The 17,899-nt window shown below is 41.9% G+C and overlaps 1 protein-coding gene and 1 non-coding gene across 2 annotated transcripts; both read left to right on the top strand.

The window, feature by feature from the left end:
• The first annotated feature begins 5,562 nt into the window (after nt 1–5,562).
• On the top strand, nt 5,563–5,644 carry trnas-gga. Its single transcript has one exon. It is a non-coding gene; the product is annotated as a tRNA-Ser (tRNA).
• Nucleotides 5,645–14,652: 9,008 nt separating this feature from the next.
• Nucleotides 14,653–15,865, top strand: LOC118945330 (equistatin-like). The gene is made up of 4 exons (XM_036968112.1): nt 14,653–14,706; nt 15,342–15,473; nt 15,565–15,657; nt 15,741–15,865. Exons 1-3 carry the CDS (start codon nt 14,655–14,657, stop codon nt 15,642–15,644), a joined length of 264 nt encoding a protein of 87 aa, XP_036824007.1. The 5' UTR covers nt 14,653–14,654; the 3' UTR covers nt 15,645–15,657; nt 15,741–15,865.
• Nucleotides 15,866–17,899: the final 2,034 nt, after the last annotated feature.

Genomic DNA, 17,899 nt, shown 5'->3' with positions numbered 1-17,899 from the left:
CTTAAAAAAGTGCTTTCTGGACCGTTTTTCAAAATTCTTTCGAATTTTGTGTCAATTACACACGTATAAGAACTGTATCAACATACTTTATTCGTATTTTATTATCATTATTTTTTTATTTTTTTTTACTTGTGCATAAGGCATATGTTTTGTCCATTTGAAAATGTGATTTTTTTTTTTAAACTTTAAAAACTAAAAAAAGTGCTTTCTGGACCGTTTTCCGAAATTGTTTCGATTTTAAGACAATTAATCAAATGTAAGAACTGTATGAATATACTTTTGTAAAATGTTATTATCATAATTTATTTTTTTACTTGTACATAAGGAACATGATTTGTCCATTTGCAATATGATTTCATAGGAAGTCAAAAGTCAAAGTCAAAGGTCAATTTTTTGGGGGGCCAAAATTGACTGAACTGATGAACTCGGGATGGCCGGGCAGTGATAGTTGTTCATTTCCATCACTCGTTGTGTTGATTTCATCATGTCCATTTGGTGATGTTTTTTTCACCATTGAATCATATTGCAAATGCGCGTGCATTGTTGTGCAACTGGTAACCCAAAAATAAAAATATGGTGATTTCATTATGTCGATTTGTTTATGTTTTCTTACTTTTGCAAAGTCACTGTGCATTTGCAATATGGTTCAATGGGCATGTACCATCACAAATTTGGCATGATCAAAATTCAAACTATACTTTGCTCAAACTATACTTTTGTCAACTTGTATTATCATAATTTTTATTTTTTTACTTGTGCATAAGGCACATGTTTTGTCCATTTGCAAAATGATTTCATAGGAAGTCAAAAGTCAAAGTCAAAAGTCAATTTTTTGGGGGGCCAAAATTGACTGAACTGATGAACTCGGGATGGCCGGGCAGTGATAGTTGTTCATTTCCATCACTCGTTGTGTTGATTTCATCATGTCCATTTGGTGATGTTTTTTCACTATAGAATCATATTGCAAATGCACGTGCATTTGCAATATGTTTCAATGGGCATTTACCATCACGAATTTGTCATGCTATAAAAATCCTGCAGGAAGGTGAAATGGACTGGCCAGATGAATTCGCGATGGCTGGGCAGTGATTCTGGTTCATCTCAATCGCTCGTTAGTGTTGATTTCAGAATGTCCATTTGGTGATGTTTTTTCACTATAGAATCATATTGCAAATGCACGTGCATTGTTGTGCAACTGGTAACCCAAAAATAAAAAAATTGTGATTTCATCATGTCCATTTGTTTATGTTTTCTTACTTTTTCAAAGTCACTGTGCATTTGCAATATGTTTTAATGGGCAGGTACCATCACGAATTTGTCATGCTCAAAATTCAAACTATACTTTGCTCAAACTATACCTTTGTCAACTTGTATTATCATATTTTTTTTTTTACTTGTGCATAAGGCATATGTTTTGTCCATTTGCAATATGATTTCATAGGAAGTCAAAAGTCAAAGTCAAAAGTCAATTTTTGGGGGGGCCAAAATTGACTGAACTGATGAACTCGGGATGGCCGGGCAGTGATAGTTGTTCATTTCCATCACTCGTTGTGTTGATTTCATCATGTCCATTTGGTGATGTTTTTTCACTATAGAATCATATTGCAAATGCACGTGCATTTGCAATATGTTTCAATGGGCATTTACCATCACGAATTTGTCATGCTATAAAAATCCTGCAGGAATGTGAAATTGACTGGCCCGATGAACTCGGGATGGCAATGCAGTGATTCTGGTTCATCTAAATTGTTCGTTAGGGTTGATTTCAGAATGTCACTTTGGTGATGTTTTTCACTATAGAATCATATTGCAAATGCACATGCATTGTTGTGCAACTGGTAACCGAAAAATAAAAAAATGGTGATTTCATTATGTCCATTTGTTTATGTTTACTTACTTTTTCAAAGTCACTGTGCATTTGCAATATGTTTTAATGGGCAGGTACCATCACGAATTTGTCATGCTATAAAAATCCTGCAGGAATGTGAAATTGACTGGCCCGATGAACTCGGGATGGCTTTGCAGTTATTCTGGTTCATCTCAATCGCTCGTTAGGGTAGATTTCAGAATGTCGCTTTTGGTGATGGTACCTCACTGTTTAAACATATTGCAAATGGACAAGAGTCAAGTGGACAAGAGTCCATCAGTCAATTAGATATCATTATGACACCAAACTGATACAAACTGACACCAAACCCACTTTTTCCAACTCGTTTAGTAGCCAACTATTACATACGTCAGAGCTGGCCCAAAATTCACAACGCCTTCGGTTCAAACCATAAAAAAAACATAAAACACGTAGTTACGTTCTAGCTGCGGGTCCATTTCTTATGTTATGTGTTGGCCTAGCTGAGGCGACCCCGAATCCCAAGTTTCGGCTCGATAGGTCATTTGGTGTCCGAGAAAAACCCTAATTGGAGATGAAAATCCACTATTTTCCATGACTTGCTATGGGGTCCTTGAATGAGCTATCGGACAGAAACGTTGGGGTCTGTCTATATGGGCCGAGACGTTCACAATGCACCTAGTCTTGCGACTCTGGGACATTTCTAAATGTCGTCATTTTCGTGATGCAAAAATGAATTGAAGGTATTGCAAATGTACGAGGCTGTTTCTCGGTCCGAGAACCTTCTAGAACCACCTAACTCACCACGCACCATCGACATGAGGTCTAGAACAAGATTCTAAAGTTTCGGAACTCTAGGTCTGACGGTTCTTTTTTAGCTCGAACAAAAATAACTATTGTAGCCACTGTCTGTCTCTACGCACCCCAATACGTCCCTCCTTCCAAGTTGTGTTTTAGTGTGATTAATTTTTCCTTTGAATTTTTTGGGGAAAAATGACTGATTTACAGTTCATAGGGGTTGCCTAATCACATATATGAAGTTTTGGACAGATCTGACTTTTTTAACCCTTCGAAACAGCCCCTGAGACACCAATTATGGCACTTCCGGTTGGCACAGGAAGCTATAAGTCAACACATATCCTCATTGGGGTATGCTTTTACAGAATCCTGAGTTTTAAGTCTTTACGTTAAGAATTGACTGATTTACACAGGGTTGAATGCACTATGTCTATCAAACTGCAGGCAGGGTATGGATATACACTTTTAGGGTGATTTGAACCACTTCCGGTTGGTCCAGGAAGCTTAGAATCAACACAGGTAGACCTCATAGTGGCCTGATGGACTGGTACCGAAGACAGGTTCATACGGCATTCATAACCCACATAGGCCTCAGGTTGAATTTAGGGGTGCAGGCAATGTATTCCTATGGGGAGAGATGTCACTGTAATCTGTGAGATCAAAAAACCCTGTTTTACTGTTAAGGGTTAATGTCACATGGTCAAGGTTAGGCTTGCACAGATCGGGAGGACCTTAGGAACATTCCTGTGGTGGAATTTTTATTCTCACCCTAACGGTTCTCCCACTGTCACCCAAAAGCAAATGACATTGTGGGGCAGGCTTCATTTTGGGCCTACTATTCTAATGGTCGCTGCGCCTAGACCGAGCGAGCTACGGTCAAGCGGGATATCTCGTTGAACTCGGCACGGCCTAGGGATTATGGTAATGCCATTGCCTGCTCTCTGTGTCTTTAAGCACTGCACTTTGTCACTCCATCCTTTCTGTGTGTGTGTGTGTGAGAGCTTTTCTTTGACATCTGTTGGGAGAAATGACTGACTTACAGTTTATGGGGGTTGCCTAATCACACATATGAAGTTTTGAAAAGATCTGACCTTTTTAACCCTTGGAAACAGCCACTATGACACCATTTAAGGCACTTCTGGTTGGCACAGGAAGCTATAAATAAACTCATATCCTGATTGGGGAGTTATTTACGGAGGGTTTAGTATGTGTGTGTTATTTCAGAAAATCATAGAAAATCACAGAAATCTCGCAGAGCTCCGCAGCACACTTTAAAAAGATTTGTATGAACACCCTGCAACTGGATCTGTAACCGTTGGGGAAAAAAACGCCTATTTGTGAACATCACCAATTTGTCATTGTTCCGTTTCTCTTAAATGATGATAGATAAATGGCTGGTTCTTTTTTTATTGACACCGGAGGCTCCTTGACTTTGACCTGAAGTAGAAAAATAATTTCTCTATTTCCATTTTGGACCTTTAATCCCAGAAAAATGGCCATAACTCAAAAACCGTTGAGGCCTAGACGCCATCTTGTTCGGGGCCAACTGCCCATTATGCCAAACCTACGCTCACCAAGTTGCCCCGTCGTGATTCGTGATGTTTTGCCAAATTGCCATATGATTCCTTATGCCCTCTTGTGGGAATTTCCGGGATAGCGGAAAAATGGTCCAAAACTTGTTTATTTTATAAAACGGAAACCGAATGTCCGACAAAGTTCATTCGATGACTTCCCGGTAGGTCCGGCCCTACCGCACGGCCCGACTCCGACCGCGAATTTTACAAACGTTTTCGGACGTCTAGTAAGGGACAGTACATTTGCAATATGGACTTTCTCACTAACCATACACGAAATGTCAAAATGTTCCCTTAAGGTATGTAAATGACACCTAGATAATATGAGTAGAGAATAACTATCGTATTTTTAATATTCTGCGAAAACAGCTAGTTGATGAGAGGCTTAAAGAGAATTGCAAGAATCGCGTAATTTCACATGCGGGCCACAAACAGGCAAATAACAAAAAGCATCTCGGAACGCACAACTCGTCGGTCGTTGTCAGTGGATTGTATTGGCGGGAAGAACAAAAATATCGTCTATAGGGTAATCGAAGTCGCCGCATCTAATGTCAAGCCACAGGTGAGCTGCCTTGTTAATCCCTAAAAATAAATAATAACACGATTGCGTTGAAAATACCCATTAAGCCATTTGTTAGTATTTGCCCCATGTGGACCTGTTGTCACTCTTACCCTGATGGTTGCTGATATTTACAGACACTTTTTCGGTCTTATCTGAGGAATTGTATCATTTATATCAGAACGGCCATATTCTGAGGCCAGTTTAGCGTTCATTCAATTACGATTTTCTACTCTTTTCCCATTGAAGGCCATATTGAGGTTAAATCAATGACTGGAGTTTTTAATTGATAAAAACAAATTACTATTGAAAGTGCAAGTCAGTATCGTGCATAAATTTACTGGTCTCTGTGGTGATTTTAGTAGGCATTGCCTATTTCTACTTTTACCCCATACTCTTTAACCTGATACCTAGTCAGGATGGCCGAGCGGTATTAGGCGCTGCGTTCAGGTTGCAGTCTCCCATGGAGGCTTGTGTTCAAATCCCACTTCTGACAGTCTCAGGACGCATGCTGCTTAGCAGTAATAAGATGATGAAATAACAACTTCACACAGTGAAATAAAATGTATAATAAACACTCTCAAATGCAAACCTTCTGGAGCTGAGCAAAGATCAAGGAAAATAAGAAAAAAGCTCTAGTTAATAACAAATGAATGAGGGGAACATTTCATGTTATTGCATTATAATGAGGTACTGCATTATAATCAGTTACTGCATTATATTTCAGTTGTAGGCTTTGCCTGGTGGCCCATTCACTCCTAACAAGCATGTTTTCTTCTGCCAACGTTGTCGTGGCTGAGTGATTAAGGCGATGGACTGGAAATCCATTAGGATCTTCCAGTGCAGGTTTGAATCCTGCCGACAACGGGAATTAATTTTTTTGACCCCTCTGGAGGTGGAAGTTTAGTCGTGTTTCTTATACCAATCGCATCCTCTCAGATCTCCACAAGTACATAGGGATTAGTTGTCCATTTGGGATAGGACTGCAGGCCATCTATCCCACTTCACACCTTTACACACCTGGTTATCCAGCCTTCTAGCTCTATAGGCCACAGTAGCATAGGTTACAGGTTTGTAGTCAAGCCACAGATTTCAGGTGAGATCCCATGATACACTCAACAATACAACAACATGATTCTCATGAATAACCATTAAGCCATTTGCTAAGATTTCCCCCATTTTGACATGTGGAAACCTGTTGTCACTCTTACCCTGACGGATAGCTCCAGACACTTTTTTGGTCCTATCTGAGGCATTTTTAAATTCATGTCAAAATGGCCATATTCTGAAGACACTCTTATAGTCTGCAGGGTAATCGAACTGGCCACATCTAAAGTCAAGCCACAGGTCATATGTAAGAAACCTTGTCAAACCCTAAAAGAAAAAGAAAACTTGATTGCATTGAAAATAACCATTAGGTCATTCAGGTCACAGACTCCCCTATAGGCATGGTTTGAAACCCACTCCTGACAATTTGTCACGGTTAGGCTTGCACAGATCGGGAGGACCTCAGGAATGTTCCTGGGGTCGAATTGTGTTTCTAACCCTAACTGTTCTCCCATTGTCACCCAACAGCACCTGCAATTTAGCGCCAGGCTTCATTATGGGCGTACTTTTGTCACGCTGTGCTCAGACCGAGCAAGCTACGGTCTAGCGGGGCGTTCAAGGAAACTGCCACAGCTTTGTTTGTGGGCATCAATGATGTGTGCTACGCTGCTCCTCTGAAAGTAAGTAATGTCTTTCTTTTTCATCTGACATTGTGACATCAGTGTTACATGAAAGTTGCTTGTCATTGTTACATGACAGTAGGTTGTCGTACGACAAGGCTGCATGAAGAGTGAACTGGAGCTTTTTTGGATCCACAAAAACAAAGTGTTTTTGGAGAACGCGTGCATCGATCCCACTACCTCTCGCATGCTAAGCAAGCACTCTACCACTTGAGCTAATTCCCCAGCCGGTATGAATGGCTACAAGGAGCATCCAAGAGTGTCCAGTCTTGTCAGGCTATGCTGTTGGTGGACTTGTTAGTTTCCGCGCCAGCACTTGCAGAGGCTCGGTGCATCTCAACAATTGTGCTTCATAGCCAGTGGCTGGTTAGCTCAGTTGGTTAGAGAGTGGTGCTAATAACTCCAAGGTGATGTGTTTGATCCCTGTACTGGCTATGAGGTACATTTTAAGTGTCAAATTGTGACTCACATGCATGTGTTTCGTCAAGAGTGCCACAGAAATAAGTTCAGCTTCTTGCAGAAATATCTCAGTTGGGACAGAGTAAGACGGAATGACTTAATGTCCCTGGTTTGATCCCGGGTGTCGGCATTAGTTGTTGTTCTTTCTTTTTGCACTGCTTCGGCTTCAAAGAAACTGCCACAGCTTTGTTTGTGGGCCTCAATGACGTGTGCTACGCTGCTCCTCTGAAATTAAGTAATGTCTCCCTTTTTCATCTGACATTGTGACATTAGTGTTACATGAAAGTTGCTTGTCATTGTTACATGACAGTAGGTTGTCGTAAGACACGGCTGCATGAAGTGTGAACTGGAGCTTTCTTGGATCCACAAAATCAAAGTGTTTTTATGGCGAATGCAGGGATCGATCCCACTTCCTCTTGCATGCTAAGCAAGCACTCTACCATTTTAGCTAATTCCTCAGCCGATAGAATTAGCCACAAGGAGCAACCAAGAGTGTTCATTCTTGTCAGGCTATGCTGTTGGTGGACTTGTTAGTTTCCGCGCCAGCACTTGCAGAGGCTCGGTGCATCTCAACAATTGTACTCCACAGCCAGCGGATGGTTAGCTCAGTTGGTTAGAGCGTTGTGCTAATTACGCCAATGGTGTGAGTTTCGATCCCCGTACTGGCCATGAGGTACATTTTGAGTATCAATATTGAAAATCACATGCGTGTGCATCGTCAAGGGTGCCACTAAGTTTATTTCAGTGGCTTCCCGAAATGATTAAGTTGGGAGAACGTTAGACTGAAGATCTAAAGGTCCGTGTTCCGATCCTAGGTTTCGGCATTGGTTGTTCTTTCTTCATGCTTTGCTTTGGCTTCCAGGAAACTGCCCACAGCTTTGTTTGTGGTCCTCAATCGTGTGCGCTTCGTTGCTCCTCTGAAAGTAAGTAATGTCTTGCTTTTTCATCTGACATTTTGACATCAGTGTTTCAGGAAAGTTGCTTGTCATTGTTACATGACAGTAGGTTGTCGTACGACAAGGCTGCATGAAGTGTGAACTGGAGCTTTCTTGGATCCACAAAGAAATGTATTTTTGGGGAATGTGGGCATCGACCCCACTACCTATAGCATGCTAAGTTGGTTAGAGTGTGGTGCTAGTAACTCCAAGGTCATGGGTTCGACCCCCGTACTGGCTATGATGTCCATTTTGAGTGTCAAAATTGTGAGTCACATGCTTGTGAATTGTAAAGGGTGCCACAGAATTAAGTTTAGTGAATTGCCGAAATAGCTCAGTTGGGACTGCGTTAGACTGAAGATCTAAAGGTTGTTCTTTCTTTATGCTCTGTCTTCAAGGAACTGGAAGTGTGAACTGGAGCTTTCTTGGATCCACAAAAAAAGTTGTTTTTGGGGAATGCGGGCATCGATCCCACTACTGACAGCATGCTAAGCAAACATAATACCAATTGATCAAATGCCCCAGCTGTTTGGAATTGCCACAAGGAGCAACCAAGAGTGTCCAGTCTTGTCAGGCTATGCTGTTGGTGGACTTGTTAGTTTATGCTCCAGCACTTGCAGAGGCTCGGTGCATCTCAACAATTGTGCTCTGTAGCCAGCGGCCGGTTAGCTCAGTTTGTTAGAGTGTGGTGCTAATAACGCCAAGGTCATGGGTTCGAACCCGTACTGGCTATGATGTCCATTTTGAGTGTCAATTGTGAGTCACATGCTTGTGAATTGTAAAGGGTGCCACAGAATTAAGTTTAGTGAATTGCCGAAATAGCTCAGTTGGGACTGCGTTAGACTGAAGATCTAAAGGTTGTTCTTTCTTTATGCTCTGGCTTCAAGGAAACTATACACAGCTTTGTTTGTGGGCCTCAATGGTGTGTGCTACGCTGCTCCTCTGAAAGTAAGTAATGTCTTGCTTTTTCATCTGACATTTTGACATCAGTGTTACAGGAAAGTTGCTTTTCATTGTTACATGACAGTAGGTTGTCGTACGAGAAGGCTGCATGAAGTGTGAACTGGAGCTTTCTTGTATCCACAAAAAATGTATTTTTGGGGAATGCGGGCATCGATCCCACTACCTATAGCATGCTAAGCAAACACAATACCAATTGATCAAATTCCCCAGCTGTTTGGAATTGCCACAAGGAGCAATCAAGAGTGTCCAGTCTTGTCAGACTATGCTGTTGGTGGACTTGTTAGTTTGCGCTCCAGCACTTGCAGAGGCTCGGTGTATCTCAACAATTGTGCTCTGTAGCCAGCGGCCGGTTAGCTCAGTTTGTTAGAGTGTGATGCTAATAACGCCAAGGTCATGGGTTCGATCCCTGTACTGGCTATGATGTCCATTTTGAGTGTCAAAATTGTGAGTCACATGCTTGTGAATTGTAAAGGGTGCCACAGAATTAAGTTTAGTGAATTGCCGAAATAGCTCAGTTGGGACTGCGTTAGACTGAAGATCTAAAGGTTGTTCTTTCTTTATGCTCTGGCTTCAAGGAAACTATACACAGCTTTGTTTGTGGGCCTCAATGGTTTGTGCTACGCTGCTCCTCTGAAAGTAAGTAATGTCTTAATCTTTCATTTGACATTTTGACATCAGTGTTACAGGAAAGTTGCTTGTCATTGTTACATGACAGTAGGTTGTCGTACAAAAAGGGTGCATGAAGTTTGAACTGGAGCTTTCTTGTATCCACAAAAAAATGTATTTTTGGGGAATGTGGGCATCGATCCCACTACCTATAGCATGCTTAGTTGGTTAGAGTGTGGTGCTAATAACTCCAAGGTAATGGGTTCAATCCCTGTAATTGCTATGATGTCCATTTTGAGTGTCAAAATTGTGAGTCACATGCTTGTGAATTGTAAAGGGTGCCACAGAATTAAGTTTAGTGAATTGCCGAAATAGCTCAGTTGGGACTGCGTTAGACTGAAGATCTAAAGGTTGTTCTTTCTTTATGCTCTGGCTTCAAGGAAACTATACACAGCTTTGTTTGTGGGCCTCAATGGTGTGTGCTACGCTGCTCCTCTGAAAGTAAGTAATGTCTTGCTTTTTCATCTGACATTTTGACATCAGTGTTACAGGAAAGTTGCTTGTCATTGTTACATGACAGTAGGTTGTCGTACGACAAGGGTGCATGAAGTGTGAACTGGAGCTTTCTTGGATCCACAGAAAAAGTTGTTTTTGGGGAATGCGGGCATCGATCCCACTACCCTGTAAGTCCCTTAACCTTGAAAATGATTCATAAATATATGAATAGATGTTTCAAGTATATTAGATACAAGCCTTTTATCTATCTACAGTATCATCCACACTATCACAAACAGTTACATTCAAAGAGCTTTTTAGTAGCCTACTGCTTTTCATGATTTCCAATGTATGCCACTTTCATGATTCTCATGAACATATGTAAGATGGTTGGTATCTCTTCGAGGAGCTTGGTTTCAGAGCCCGGCTATGAGTAATCTACCTACACTGTTTCGGTCCTACATGTGATGAGGGCACTGCTTGCAGAGATGTGCCTGGAGATTGTGCGGTTTGTATCTGAGGCCATCCTGAAGGTCATCATCCCTGCAATTTTCCGTTTTGTACGGACATACAGCCATGTGTCTCCAGTATCCGGCAAGTCTCTGACAGAATCAGAGAGATCCTCTAGCACAAACCTGAAGGTTCGCAAGAGAGGCAGCAGCAAATCCTCAAGGTCTTGCACGGCAAAATCAAGCTCCTCTCGTAATGGGTATCTTCAGTCATTCCTAAAGAAACTGGTTTCACCTAACTATTCATAACCCATTTTGTGAAAATATGTTTTGTTATCTGTGTAAGAGTTTACCCTTAATGACCAATTTAATTGATTACTGAATTATGTATTAATGTGACTACAGTATCGACTTTCGAATATGGAATGCTGTATTGTTTGCTTTGTATTCTCAAAGGTCTCAGACAGTGTTGCCAAATACTCAGGGAGATGGTGAGTCTAAATCATCTGAGCCACTCTGGGACTTTTTTGGGATCACTGAGGACAGTCTCCTCACTGGTGTCCAGGATTCCTTCAAAGAGTCGCTGAACAATGTCCTCTGTATACAAAGAGAGGGCCAGGTAGACACTCAAAGTCTATCCCGGGTTATTGTTGGAGAAGTGTTAAAGAAGGTCAATTCCATAATCTCTGTGGCCATCAGAACTCCCATCTCTGGGAGAATGTCCCCTGTCATTTTTGCCAGTGGTGGTGTCTCCAGCACCAAGGTGGTTAAGGAGATGGTGTCTGGCATTTCCAACATACTTCAGATGTATATTAACGGGAAGAGTGTTGAGCAGAATGTTGTTCTCAGAGAGGATGGTGTTGAGGTGGATATGACACATTTAACAGGACAGGTGATGACAGCCCTCAGTGGCACTGTTTTGAACTTCAGCAATAAGGAGGAAAATGACCCCGACAAGAGGGAACTGCTTTGTGTTGTTGCTGACCATATGAAGATGCTTGAATCTTCTAAAAGTTCTGAGGAGATGCTAAAACAAGGAGAGAGCAACCTCAATATCAAAGGTGCCAAATCTAGTCTTCATCTGTCAACACAAAGTATGGACAGACTACTCACTGAGGAGTTTCAGACCAAGGCCACTGAATCGATCCGGGAGATCGTTAAAAGATTCAGGGGTTGTACATCATGTTGTTCTGGCACTACATCATCTTGTCCAACTCCTAGGATAGGTGAGATCAGAGACCTTATGATTGACCCTGAGGCCTCTGAGTTGGTAAGTACCTTTGTTTCAGACATGGACAATCTTACCCAGTCTATCAGGGCATCCTGCTCTCCTGCACAGGGTGAGCAGATCCTTCTTGAAAACCATCAGAGTAAGATCTGGTCTTACACTGTTGGCTTTTACTACGATACGCTGAAGAGGATTCTTACCTGTCCAGAAAAAGGGGATCTCACAAGTACATTTGTGGAGAGCACAAAAGATTCTTTCACAATGGTTCCAACTTTGTGCCTGGACGTCGGTCATTCCAGTAATGGTGAGGCTGACACATCGGACTCCATTTCTTGTAAACCACTTTTAATAACCCCCTCATCTATGAATGAACACAAAGGACAAAGTGAGACCCCAAAACCTCTCTTGGCTCTCAAAAAGTATTTGCAAGACCAAGTCCTCCTTGACACCACAAAAGCGATTGCCAGCCAGGTTCTTGTCTTGTATAAGACTGAGGTGATGGAGAAGTTATCATCTTCTGTTGGAGAGTGTGATTCTGAAGAGTCTCTCTCCTATTTTATAGGAGCTATTTCATAGTTTTGATTTGTTGTTTTATTCTACAATGTAGGAAATAGTAAAAATGCAGAAAAACTCTTGAATGAGTAGATGTGTCAACTTTTGACTGGTACTGTATTTCTCAACTTTCCTAATATTAAGCACATTGCTTATATTTACAAAAGGTGTACAGCCTGCCTGGCTGTCATGAAAATTAACGAGTAAGTGTGATTCACGATTATTAGCGTCCTCCATTCGCTATTTAAGTGCATAGATTAAATTCTTTTTTTACCCCTGCCTGTTTCAAGTCAGGTGCATGATAATTGTCCATTCTAAATCAAAACAAATTTCACATATTATTTAGTACATGTAAAGACAAGATTAAATCAAGAATAGTCTGATGGGTGACAATATTAGCCCATCACTTGTGAATGATGCCCAGTCGAAGGCAAGAAACAATGCAGACCTTTTTTTTGGCAACTTTTTCAAATTATAGTGCGACACCTCATGTAGCCTAGCCCATAGGCCTATATGTTTTGATAAGGTTTGTGTAGACTGGCGAAAGTCAACCCAGCACAGGACCCAAAAATGATTTGGGGTTGTTCATACTGTCGAAGCTTACAGTTAAAATTGAATAATGTCGGAGGGAAATCACCACAAGAGGAAGTCACCATGAAGTTAAATTCAGTCCAAATCACAATCAAGTTAAATGAATCTGTATTAAAGTGCATAAAATCAATCTGAGTAGTGTCTCTGCTTTAAACACACTGCCCACGTGACACCCTAACCCCACATGGAACAGTAGATCGTCACCCACACAGCAGCTTTAAATAATGTAATGATTAACTCCACAACATGTCTCTGAGAGCACTGGTATTCAGCTAGCAAGAAGCTAACATCCCCATGTCAATCCAAAGGAACGTTGGACCCACGATGTATTTCAGTAGCTCTCCAGTGTAATTGCTTACTCTTCCACACAATCCCATAACTGCTTGCACACCTTATTCATGAATCTCTTAAAGGGACAGTGCCATCTAGTGGATATAAATGAATAAAACTATGCCGTTTAACCACCTGGCTGCATTTGAATTACAACTGAAGTGACCAAATAACCTTTTTACAATGGGTGTAGAGCCTAACTGGCATGAACATGCAGCGCATGAGTTTCAAGTTTGGGGAAGATCATTTTCAAAATAAAAATATCATTTCATAACAAAAGCATTACATGAATAATCATACTATGAGGTTGGCTGAGTCCTACTGCGTGGGCTTTGTCCTGCAGCAGGCCGGCAGCCTGGGAGAACGAGACACTATCGTTCATCACACCTTGTAACTCTTTTGCAGTAAAATCTCATAACCCAAGGAGTTCTCTGCAGCTACAACAACAACATCTATTTTCTGTGATTTATGTTCTATTTCTGCAGTACAGTTGATAAACATGGCTATGAATGCTAAGAAACCAACCTTGCTGAAACACATCGTATTCCTGTCACTCTCTATTGGCCTCGTCATACTCACGGGAGCCTATCAGGATCCCTCGAAACTGGACCCATCTTCCTCTACTACTCTCTTCCCTGCCTGTGAAGATTTCTTCAGAGAAAATGACTCAAGTAAAAGTGAAAGTCACCCAGTAAAATATTTATTGAGAAAAGGTCTGAAAGTTTCAACAAATATCTTGAAGTATCAAAATTAAATTATATTTCAAATTAAATATAATCTTTGGGAATGTAGTTAAGTGAAAGTTGTCAAACATATAAATAGTAAGGACACCCCCAATAAAACTACTTTATTAGTACTTTCAAATATTTTTACTTTAGTACTTTACACCACTGGCTAATGGCCGACATCGGCAACTCTCGTTGGGTTAATGAGGCAACTAGTCACACCTGTGACAGGTCCTTTAAAAGGAGAGGTGGAAAAAGTAGACCATAACTCACAGACAACAGAGACACCCAGTCAATCCCTTGGAAGAGTGCAGAAGGTGAGATTGTGTCATTATTTAATAGACTATCTGCATCTCAAATGGCAACTTAATTTTATGTGACCCTGGTCAAATGTAGTGCACTATTATAGGGTGCCATTTTGTGGAGTGACCCCCTGAATTTAAGAGCATAGACTAATAGTTACCTTTGCAGTAAAGAGGTAGTCTATGACTCGCTCTAGGATGCTCCCCCTTCCCTATCTAGTGCACTGTGGGCCTTTGTCAAAGCTGGTTCACTACAACAGGAATGAGGAGCCATTTGGGAAGGATAGATTTTCCTGTGTGCCAGGCTCTTCAACCACATACAATAGATTAGATACCTGAATTTTGGCGGAAGAATTGTAGCGCCGTGTTGCCAATACTCGGTTCTTGAGGTCCTCAGGACTGGGTTTAGCAATTGTTGCATAAGTTTTGTACTTAACACAGGGTTTCCTTAACCTCTCCTCTAGTACCCACAGCCATTCCAAATGTTTTAAAATGCTCAACTAATCTCTCTCACCATGGTGACATTAACCATCATTCTGCTTGTCAGCACAGCTTTTGCTCTGGGAGGTAAGAGTGATGTACCTCACACTTACTCCCAAAATGTTAATAAAAACATTAGTGGGTGTTGATCTGTCCTCTACACACACGTATGTATTAATGTTTCGTTTCAAAACGAGTTGTCCCTTGGCCAGCCATTATCAACTGACACTGGAGAGAGGTTTGTCTTGCTCAAGGGCACATGGACAGATATTTTAACTTGTCATCTCAGGGATTAAAACTAGGAACCTTTTGTGTTACTGGCCAAATTCTCTAATAATCTAGTTCCAGAAATGTATATTGGTGTCTAGATGCTGGACTGCGGTATTCTGATATGAATGGTTTGATAATTCAACTGGCTGTATGATTGGATTGTCTACCAACTATCAGAAAATAACACTGCTACAATTTACCCCCACTTTCAGTCTTGGTTTCATCAGCTGTTTTCAAATGACAGAAACTGAATTTTGGCTGCACAGGACTTTTAAACAAGGAGCAGAATTTCAATATTTAGCCAGGAAGTACCTAGGTTACATCTGAAATGGAACCCTATTCCGTATATAAACTACTTCTGACCAGGGCACATATGGGACGCAACAGAAGATTACGGCATGCATGTGCTGCAATGTTATATCCACATTACAATGCATGTTACTTGTGTCCAGATGCTACGATACGACCCATGACCCCCTGTGAGCGTGCTAGATATGCTGCCACACATGGCCCAATTGGAGCCTACATCCCCATGTGCGACGCCGCTGGACGATACACCCCTAAGCAATGTTCGGGCTCTACAGGTTAACACGGACGCACATACACATTTAATTCAGTTGAATGTTACACATACAATATTTACCCATTTTACTGTAACATGTCTATTTCTGGTAGGTTACTGTTGGTGTGTGACCACTACTGGACAGAAGATCCAGGGTACGGACACTCCACCAGGCACTGCTATCAACTGCTAGCAACTGTTCCAAGGTGTGTGTTTGTACATACTCATTCACTAAATGTTCATTCTTTGCAGCTGATTCTGGATGTTAATGTTTTTTGTCTAATTTTAGATGAAGGGCATTGGAATGGAGTCGTTGAAAAGATGGACATTTGTCTTTACTGTACTACAGGAACTGATTCACATCCCATTTAAATACATGAAGAAATCCAGAGATTAAACTGTTGATTTACTTACTTTATTGTTGGTGTGATATGCTGAACAATATATCTGAACCAGTCCATTTCTGGGAAATGGAGGAAGGAGTAGGACACTATTACCGGCAGTTACAAGAATTGAAGGTAGTCAAATTCCACGTGACCATTTAGTAATTAGGCTTCTCCAAGCTCTGATGCTGGTGATGGTCATTAGTAGTCTACCGCACTTGCTAACTGCCTGGTACTCAGCACTCTATTGTCCCTCTAATCACTCTGTCATCAATGCAAATGTAATTTGAAAATCAAAATCGCTTAATGAGCTCTATAACCTATGCAATTGCGGGAGAACAGCCTGATGGCTTGACTTTAAAAGAGGATCCCATCAGCTTCTACAGGCTAGATCTACTATATTTACAGTACCAGGCAAAGTTTGAACACACCGACTCATTCCAGGGTGTCAGTAAAAATATTTTCTGCAGTGTATAATAGTGATGACATCGAGTATGAAATAACACGTATGTCTTAAACAAATCAAAATATTTTGATATTCTTCAAAGAAGCCACCCTTTGCACACTCTTGGCGTTCTGTCACGATGATTTTCAATCCCAATGATGACTAATCAATTGCTTTGACCAATCCGAGGTTTGTAAAACAATGGGCTTAATTAGGCAAAAGATTAACACATTTTATGCAGAACTTTCTGAAGTCCATTATACAAAGACATCCATTTTGTACTGGCTCCTTACTTACAGTTGAATTGTTCTTGGTATTTTCTTAGGCACATTTTGCTCTCTCCCAGTCCAACCTAGTTGGCGTTGTTTAATGTTACACCTCCATATCTGCAGTGGAAGATGGTGGACCTAGAGCGGTGTTTGTCAAACCATGAGTCATACCTATGATCGGTCTTCTCACAACGTCTCTAGCTTCTGTACAGTTTGACCTACAAATTCGTATGACCACTCTCTGGAAAGGGGAGACCCTCACGAACAGGGTGGTATACTCGATTTTTCTCTACATCCTCCACAAGTGTCAGGGGACTCGTCAGAACGTCTGTGCCAACTTCTGTTTGTACAATCTTTGGGCTACAAACTAATGTGAGGGGAGGAGGCCCTGGTGCAATCCACCGTGCGCCCAGCGGGAGGCCCTGAACTGCCCATGGCCAAAGCCACAGGTGCCGGGCGCCGCTCGAGAGGTCTCTTGTCTAGCTGGAGGGTCCATTTGGAACGCCATCAACCGGGAAACAAGAACCACAACCTTGGCCAGACCACTTGGGTCAGCCGGGTAGGTCCACTTTAAAGACAGGGTTTGAGAATATGTGTCTCTGGCGCCGATGCATTACGGGATGACCACCACATGCATCGCAGCCTGGGTGTGTCACTCCCCGCACCGGAACACCAATGTAGGGCCACTGGGTCGGCTGGATCTCGCACGAACGGTGCGCGGCTGGAGCGTTTCGAAATAGGGGTCAACCGTCTCCAAAAGGGGCTCCCCTGATAGAGGCCAATCCACATGGGGCGGGAGGAACCGTCCATCAGAACACCAGCCGATAGGGGCCCTCCCAGGTGGAAAACAAATGCAAATCGGTCAGAGGAAATTAAACTGTCTGGACAACAGAGGAGAACCATGGAGACGCACCGTGAACCAAGCGGGGGCTCAATATCCTCCCACCACCAAGCTGGGAAACATGGATCATAAGTTAAGACAAATCGGGCGCCGATTTTCAAATAATATTTTTGCAGGAATCTCATTGCGAATGATTTTTCCGAAGATTGTATCACCGCCGGGCTGGGCAACCTGAGCTTTTGTTATCTTATCCGCCATGGCGCTAGACGTTGGTCTAGACGTGGGGCTTGTTAAACCACCAAATCGGTCACCGGCGGAAAAGGTCCAAAGTACCATGGTTCAGAGGAGCTCACATCCCTCAAGTGTCCGTTTCTCATTTTCTATCCGGGCTGAGCAGTTTGGCACCGCTCCCGTCTCTCTTGGACATGGAACTCCTGTTGTCAAAAACCAGGTTTCTGATTTTGCGCCGGTACCTGTCTGGTCCACCTGCTACTGAGTGTGTCATCACCG

Source organism: Oncorhynchus mykiss, chromosome Y (genome assembly GCF_013265735.2).
Source record: "Oncorhynchus mykiss isolate Arlee chromosome Y, USDA_OmykA_1.1, whole genome shotgun sequence".
In the NCBI taxonomy this organism is placed as follows: domain Eukaryota; kingdom Metazoa; phylum Chordata; class Actinopteri; order Salmoniformes; family Salmonidae; genus Oncorhynchus; species Oncorhynchus mykiss.
Note: the sequence above shows the minus strand (reverse complement) of the source record. Positions and strands in the feature narration are given on the sequence as shown.

What these genes read in the sequence shown, in the direction of transcription:
- LOC118945330 (XM_036968112.1), top strand. Translation starts at nt 14,655, where the DNA reads ATGGTGACATTAACCATCATTCTGCTTGTCAGCACAGCTTTTGCTCTG. An exon ending in CACAGCTTTTGCTCTGGGAG is followed by an intron (nt 14,707 to 15,341) that starts GTAAGAGTGATG and finishes ACTTGTGTCCAG; the next exon opens with ATGCTACGATACGACCCATG. An exon ending in GCAATGTTCGGGCTCTACAG is followed by an intron (nt 15,474 to 15,564) that starts GTTAACACGGAC and finishes TATTTCTGGTAG; the next exon opens with GTTACTGTTGGTGTGTGACC.